The sequence below is a fragment of the Bison bison genome, unplaced genomic scaffold, assembly GCF_000754665.1.
Source record: "Bison bison bison isolate TAMUID 2011002044 unplaced genomic scaffold, Bison_UMD1.0 scf7180017864213, whole genome shotgun sequence".
In the NCBI taxonomy this organism is placed as follows: Eukaryota; Metazoa; Chordata; class Mammalia; order Artiodactyla; family Bovidae; genus Bison; species Bison bison.
The window spans coordinates 11,233,418-11,241,892 of record NW_011494785.1 but is presented as its reverse complement, the minus strand read 5'-3'; the positions used below and the strand labels follow the sequence as shown (position 1 = coordinate 11,241,892).

General features: G+C 47.0%; 1 protein-coding gene across 1 annotated transcript in view; it reads left to right on the top strand.

The window, feature by feature from the left end:
* Window positions 1-8,475, top strand: part of TTC7B (tetratricopeptide repeat domain 7B) — a 248,432-nt gene that overhangs the window by 43,335 nt on the left and 196,622 nt on the right. Inside the window, 1 exon segment of the mRNA XM_010845240.1 lies at window positions 6,348-6,478. Within this exon segment, the coding sequence (XP_010843542.1) occupies window positions 6,348-6,478 (131 nt within the window).

Sequence of the window (8,475 nt, the reverse complement as noted above, 5' to 3'; positions counted from 1 at the left end):
ACAGTTAGAACTGGACATGGAACAACAGACTGGTTCCAAATAGGAAAAGGAGTATGTCAAGGCTGTATATTGTCACCCTGCTTATTTAACTTATATGCAGAGTACATCATGAGAAACGCTGGGCTGGAAGAAGCACAAGCTGGAATCAAGATTGCCTGGAGAAGTTATCAATAACCTCAGATATGCAGATGACACCACCCTTATGATAAGCAGAAAGTGAAGAGGAGCAAAGAGCCTCTTGATGAAGGTGAAAGAGGAGAGTGAAAAAGTTGGCTTAAAGCTCAACATTCAGAAAACGAAGATCATGACATCTGGTCCCATCACTTCATGGAAAATAGATGGGGAAACTGTGCAAACAGTGTCAGACTTTATTTTTTGGGACTCCAAAATCACTGCAGATGGTGATTGCAGCCATGAAATTAAAAGGCTTACTCCTTGGAAGGAAAGTTATGACCAACCTAGATAGCATATTCAAAAGCAGAGACATGACTTTGCCAACAAAGGTCTGTCTAGTCAAGGCTATGGTTTTTCCAGTGGTCATGTATGGATGTGAGAATTGGACTGTGAAGAAAGCTGAGAGCTGAAGAATTGATGCTTTTGAACTGTGGTGTTGGAGAAGACTTTTGAGAGTCCCTTGGACTGCAAGGAGATTCAACCAGTCCATTCTAAAGGAGATCAGTCCTGGGTGTTCTTTGGAAGGATTTATGCTAAAGCTGAAACTTCAATACTTTGGCCACCTCATGCGAAGAGTTGACTCATTGAAAAAGACTCTGATGCTGGGAGGGATTTGGCGCAGGAGGAGAAGGGAACGACAGAGGATGAGACGGCTGGATGGCATCACTGACTCGGTGGACATGAGTTTGGGTGAACTCCAGCAGTTGGTGATGGACAGGGAGGCCTGGCATGCTGCAATTCATGGGGTCGCAAAGAGTTGGACACGACTGAGCGACTGAACTGAACTGAACTGAAAGGCAATTCGGTGGAGAAAGGAGAAGCTTCAATAAATTGTACCACAACATCCAGATACCTATTGGCAGAGAAGTAAACTTTGATCCATACTTTGCAACATGTACAAAAAGTAATTTAAAATAATTTATAGGCCTAGATGTAAAACCTAAAAATATAAAAATTTTAGAAGAACTTATAGAAGAAATCTTTGTACTTTTAAAGATAGGAAACTAAAAGTACAGTCTATGAAAGAAAATACTGATAAATTTGACTCCGTCAAAATTTAAAATTTCTAATCTTCAAAAGACATGTTAAAGGAGATTGGTACTGATACATATACACCACCATGTGTAAAACAGATAGCTAGTGGGGACCTGCAGTATCACGCAGGGAGCTCAGCTCGGTGCTCTGTGCTGACTTAAATGGGTGGGATGGAGGGTGGGGGGCAGATGGAGACCTAGGAGGGAAGGAGCATAGGGGTACATATGGAATATCCCTATGGAATACAGCCAATGCATCGTGTACAGCAGAAACTAACACAACACTGAAAAGCAACGATACCCTAATTTTTTTAAAAAAAGGAAGTAGCACAAGTCACAGACTGAGAGGAAATATTTGCAAATCACATATCTGATAGAGGATTTGTGTTTGGAACACATAGAGAACTCTCAAAACTCAATGATAAGAAAACCAACAACCCAAGAAAAACAAGTAAAAGATTTTAACAGACATTTCGCTAAAGAAGATGCACACACAGAGTCGGCATCACTAGTCATTTTGGAAATGCGCATCAAAACCACACTGAGATGCCACTTCACACCTACTGAGATGGCTGGGATACAACAGACAATGACAAGTGTTGACAAAAATGTGGAGAAACTGGAATCCTCATGAATTGCTGGTGGAAATGTAAAGTGGTATAGCCACTTTAGAAGGCATGTTTCTTAAACAGTTAAATGTAAATTTTGTATCTGACCTAACACTTCTGCTTCTAGGTATCTACCCAAGAGAATTAAAAATACATGGTCACACAAAAATTACACATGCATTTTCATGACAGCATTATTCATTATGGACAAAAAGAGATACAACCCCACTGCCCACTACTAGCAAATGCAGAGATGAAATGCGGTGTGTCATCAGCAGTGAAAAGAAATCGATATTGTTGTAACTTGGATGAACATTGAAAACATACTAACTGAACACAAAAGATGACATATGATTTAATTTTTATGAACTTTACTTAAAATGAGTGATTTTATGCCATGTAATTATTGTCTCAATAGAGCTATTCCTTAAAAATGATACACTGCACATTGGTAATCCAGACAGCATAAGATTGCTGAAATAATAGAGAAAAAATTCAATAAAGGACTTCACTGGTGGTTAGGTGGTTAAGAATCTGCCTTGCAAGGCAGGGGATGAGGGTTCAATCCCAAATCCCTGGTTTAGGGGAATCAGGGTCCCACATGCTGTGGAGAAACTAAGCTGGTGAGCCACAACCAGGGAGCCTGTGAGCCACAGCCAGAGGGCCTGTGAGCTACAGCCAGGGAGCCTGTGAGTCATAACTGCAGAACCTGTGAGCCACAGCTACAGAGCCTGTGAGCTACAGCTGGAGAGCATGTGAGCCACAGCTGCAGAACCTGTGAGCCACAACCATGGAACCTGTAAGCCACAGCTACAGAGCCTGTGAGCTACAGCCAGAGAGCATGTGAGCCACAGCTGCAGAGCCTGTGAATCACAACCAGGGAACCTGTGAGGCACAGCAAGAAAGCCTGTGAGCTACAGCCAGAGAACCTCTGAGTCACAGCCAGACAGCTGGTGAGCCACAACTAGAGAGCCTGTGAGCAACAGCCAGAGAGCATGTGAGCCACAGCTGCAGAGCCTGTGAGTCACAACCAGGGAACCTATGGGCACAGCAAGAGAGCCTGTGAGCCACAGCCATAGAGCCTGTGAACTACAGCCGCAGAGCCTGTGAGCTAAAGCCAGAGAGCCTGTGAGCACAACAGGAGCCTGTGAGCAGCGACAGATGCCACATGATGCAACAAAGACCTCGTACGCCTCAACTATGAGGTCCAACGCAGCCAAATAAATAAATACTTTAAAAAATCAATGAAACAGAATAGAGAGCCCAGAAGAAGGCCCACTCGACTGTCATCAACTGATTTTTGGCAAAGGAACAAAAGCAACTCAATGAGGGAAACGCAGTCTCTCCAGCAAATGGTGCTGAAACAAGTGGACATCCACACGCTAAACGTGTATATGGACAGAATCCTTGTACCCTTCATAAATAGTAACTCACAGTGGATGGTAAACCTAAATCTGAATTCCAAACTAAATAAAACTTCTGGAAGATAACACTGGGGAAAATCCAGGTGACCTTGGATTTAGTAGCGGCATTTTAGAGACTACACCGAAAACACAAATTGACAGGTTGAACTTAAGGAAATTATCAACTTTTGTTCTGTGAAAAACAGGGTTAAGAGAATGAAGTCACAGACAGAAAATATTTGCAAAATAGAAATCTGATAAAGGGCTTGTATCCAAAATATATAAAGAACTCGGAACTCAACAGTAAGAAGACAAATGACTCAGTCTTTTTGACGAAATGACAATAGATCTGTCCAGACACTTTATCAAAGAAGGTAGACAGACGGCAAATAGCATTAAAAATCGACATCACGTGTCCGTAGGAAACTGCAAATTAAAACAGCAGTGAGACGCCACTATACATATTAGATGACTAAAATTCAAAAAATGATAACACCAAATGCTGGCAAGGATGCGAGCAATAGGAACTCTCGTCCATTGCTGGTAGGAATGCAAAACAGCACAGCCACTTTGGAAGACAACCCGTTTAGTGGTTTCTTATAAAGCTAAAAGTAATGTTCTTACAAAGCTATTTGTAAATAAAATAGATGTACTTAGATATTTCATACAAACATATTCTTACCATACCATCCACCAGTTCCTCTTCCTGGTTGAGAGGAACTGAGAACTATGTGCGCACAAAAGCCTGCACGCGAATGTTTATAGCAGCTTTATCCATAATTCCCCAGACTGGTAGCAACCATGACGCCTTTAAACAGATTAATGAATAAATGGAATATTACTTAGCAACAAAAGGAAATTAGCTATCTGCCTATAAAAAGACATGCTGCTGCTGCTGCTAAGTTGCTTCAGTCATGTCCAACTCTGTGCGACCCCATAGACGGCAGCCCATCAGGCTCCCCCGTCCCTGGGATTCTCCAGGCAAGAACACTGGAGTGTGTTGCCATTTCCTTCTCCAATGCATGAAAGTGAAAAGTGAAAGTGAAGTCGCTCAGTTGTGTCCAACTCCTAGTGACCCCATGGACTGCAGCTACCAGGCTCCTCCGTACATGGGGTTTTCCAGGCAAGAGTGCTGGAGTGGGGTGCCATCGCCTCCTCTGATAAAAAGACATGAAGGGATCTTAACAGCATATTTCCAGGTGAATGAAGCCAGTCTGAACAGTCTGCATACTGCCTGATTGCAATTATGTGATGTTCTGGACAAAGCCAAACCGTAGAGACAGAAGATGGGTGGTTGCCAGGGCTCAGGAGGGAGGCTGGAGGGCTAGATCCCATTTTTAGGGCCGTGAATTGGCTCGGTGGTGTCAGTATGATACTGTGATTGTGGAAACATTATGCTCTGTTGCTAAAACTCATAGACCTGCACAACGCAAAGTGAACCCTAATGTAAACGATGGATTTCAGTTAATAAAAAATAAATAAAAACAAAAGAAATCATGGTGAAACATCGTGCAGTTTTTAATATGCCAATTTCACCTCAATAAATCTTTGTTAACCTGCAGCAAAATCTTTGGCTGGTCCATACCTTCTGTGACGAAGTTGTCACCTCTAAGCGCCCAGGCAGCTCGTCCTCAGTGCTGGCTCCCTGCGGATGGAAGTGGTTTTTCTCCTTCCCGTGGAGCACAGCATCTCCCGTCACCTTCGACAGCCAGGGGACTGCCGTCGTTTGTTAAGAGCAGTTGGGAGGGGGCCATTCTCACAGTGATGCACAGGGGCTCTGGGTCACTTGCTGCCCTTGGCTTGTCTGGTCCTCTCTCTGCAGTGGTACCTACTCTGAAAGTCAGCAGCTCCCTTAGTAGGTAGATGTTGCTTTGAAGGCTGAAGACCCGGGTTCTGATCTCTGTTGTGCTGTGAACTGCCTCTCAGGTTTGGAGCAAATCTCTTACTTTCCCTCGATGATTCTCAGCTTCTTCATCTATAAAATGAATGCGTGTGCCAGGAAACCTCTCAGGTCCCTTCCAATTGCAGGTCCTGACTCTGGCAGCATGGACGCTTCTCTCAGAGTCTTGCACGGAGTGGCACGTGTGCGCTGTGTGTGTCTCCCCGTGTCCCAGGGCACTTGGTGCAGCGCAAACCTTCCCCGTGGGGCTCCCTCTCTGCCTCCAGTTGTGGGTGGAGACCTGGAGCCTGACGGGCCCAGGCTGGTTGCTCAGGACAGCGGCTGAGTTTGGTGCTGGGTTCAGGCAACAGCTGCTCCTCTCGGCATTGTCATTTTTCAGCCTTTCATGCTTTCCTAACCCATCGCAGGCCTGAACTCTCTCTTGGTGAGGAGTATCTCCTCTATCTCCAAAGAAGGGCCCACACTGCAAGGTTCTGGGTGTTTTCTTGGCCTGGAATTGAGAGCTGGTCTGGAGTGTTGTTTCTGCAGAAATCTAGGCCGAGAGTTGGAAGATTCCCCTGGTAGCTGACTCCTGGCTCCTGAGTGCATTTAGAAATGTTTAATATTCAATCAGTTAAGCATACACTGTAGAAGACACGAGATGTTCTTTACCTTGTTTTGTGCTGTTAGCCTCACTGTGTTGTGTGTTGCTTTGTAACTCAGTCGTGTCTGACTGTTTGTGACCCCATGGACTGTAGCCTGCCAGGCTCTTCTGTCCATTGGGACTTACCAGGCAAGAACACTGGAGTGGGTTGCCGTGCTCTCATCTAGGGGATCTTCCCAACCCAGGGATCGAACCCATGTCTCTGGCTTGGCAGATGGATTCTTTACTACTGAGCCACCTCAGAAGCCCTAGCGTTGCTGTCCTTACTTATAAAATTCTTTAAGGATCTCAGGGCATGGTTGAATGAGAAGCTCTGTTAGGTCTGAATGGGATCCTGGTGAAGTACCTGATCAAATTCTTAACCTGGATGTCAGACTCAAATGGTCCTTTCTGTATGCTGAGGGGCCTCTTTGATCCGTAACCTCTGGATTTTCTTTCTGGTGCCCTGTTTTGATGTTCCATTTTGTCCTTAGAGAGGGCAGAGAATCTGCTTCGCCCATAGTATCTGGCTTTCTAGAATAATACTAAAAAATTAAGTCCCATAAAAAACAACTCACCCGGTTTTTGTATGTTGATTTTTTTTAGGACTTTGTTTAGAGAAGTTGCCTATTTCTTCTTCTACCAGCAGTCTCCGCGTGGACCGGGAGCAGGACATCATCACCTGCTATGAGAAGGCGGGGGACATCGCCCTCCTGTACCTCCAGGAGATAGAAAGGGTGAGTGAGGCTCACGTGCTTGTTCAGTTGGTGACATTTTAAAAGTTCAAACCGCATCATACAGAACTGTGATCGACTTCTGGAAGCCTTCAGCTTGCCTGTCTCTGGGTGCAAAGCTTTGCTTATATTCTTAAACACTAAGGAGAATATGCTGGTGAATGTGGCTCCTTGTGAAAATAGACAGGTCAGTGTTTGGGAAGCATTTTAATGTCCTTTGAACAGAAATGACAATATACATCTATTTATGTCCTCAGTGCCCTGAAGCTGGCTGATCATCCCTGTTCTCTTAGGCAAAACAAGCTGAGCTGTATTTGTACGTTCATGGGCAGTGTTCATGGACTGTGTACCAACGCAGAGCACATCTGGGGTTTGGGAGGCTCAGTGGTCATGCGGACTCTCCACCAACCTGGGTCATCTGGGATGGTTTACTCCCAGCAGTCAGTGGTTCACTGAGGAAGTGGAGAATGAAACCAACAGCTGATCAGAGGGCCACGTGAGCAGGAAACACATGAGCAAGAGGCCACGCAAGCAGAGAACGTGTAAGCAAGGGGCCACGCGAGCAGAGAACACGTGAGCAAGGGGCCATGTAAGCAGAGAACGTGTGAACAAGGGGCCGTGTGAGCAAGGGGCCACGTGAGCAGAGAACGTGTGAGCAAGGGGGCCTCGTGATCAGAGAACATGTGAGTAAGGGGCCATGTGAGCAGAGAACACGTGAGCAAGGGGCCCTGAGCAGAGAACGCGTGAGCAAGGGGCCGTGTGAGCAGAGAATGTGTGAGAAAGGGGCCCTGTGAGCAGGGGACACATGAGCAAGGGGCCACGTGAGCAGAGAACATGTGAGCAACGGTCCCTGTGAGTAGAGAACATGTGAGCAAGGGGGCCTCGTGATCAGAGAACGTGTGAGAAAGGAACCCTGAGCAGAGAACATGTGAGCAAGGGGCCCTGTGAGCAGAGAACATGTGAGCAAGGGGGCCTGAGCAGAGAACACGTGAGCAAGGGACCCTGTGAGCAGAGAACACGTGAACCAGGGGGCCTCGTGATCAAAGAACGTGTGAGAAAGGGACCCTGAGCAGAGAACATGTGAGGAAGGGGCCCTGTGAGCAGAGAACATGTGAGCAAGGGGCCCTGAGCAGAGAACACGTGAGCAAGGGACCCTGTGAGCAGAGAATGTGTGAGCAAGGGGCCCTGAGCAGAGAACACGTGAGCAAGGGGCCCTGAGCAGAGAACACGTGAGCAAGGGGCCCTGTGAGCAGAGAACACGTGAGCAAGGGGCCCTGAGCAGAGAACATGTGAGCAAGGGGCCATGTGAGCAAGGGGCCACATGAGAGAGAATGTGTGAGCAAGGGGTCCTGAGCAGAGAACGTGTGAACAAAGGGCCTCGTGATCAGAGAACGTGTGAGAAAGGGGCCTTGAGCAGAGAATGCGTGAGCAAGGGGCCGTGTGAGCAGAGAACGTGTGAGAAAGGGACCCTGAGCAGAGAACGTGTGAGCAAGGGGCCCTGTGAGCAGAGAACATGTGAGCAAGGGGCCCTGAGCAGAGAACACGTGCGCAAGGGACCCTGTGAGCAGAGAACATGCGAGCAAGGGACCCTGTGAGCAGAGAACGTGTGAGCAAGGGGCCCTGAGCAGAGAACGTGTGAGCAAGGGGTCCTGAGCAGAGAACGTGTGAACAAAGGGCCTCGTGATCAAGAGAACATGTGAGAAAGGGGCCTCGTGATCAGAGAACATGTGAGAAAGGGGCCCTGAGCAGAGAACGTGTGAGCAAGGGGCCTCGTGATCAAGAGAACATGTGAGAAAGGGGCCTCGTGATCAGAGAACATGTGAGAAAGGGGCCCTGAGCAGAGAACGTGTGAGCAAGGGGCCCTGAGCAGAGAACGTGTGAGCAAGGGGCCCTGAGCAGAGAACGTGTGAGCAAGGGGCCCTGAGCAGAGAACCTGTGAGCAAGGGGCCCTGAGCAGAGAACGTGTGAGCAAGGGGCCTCGTGATCAGAGAACACATGAG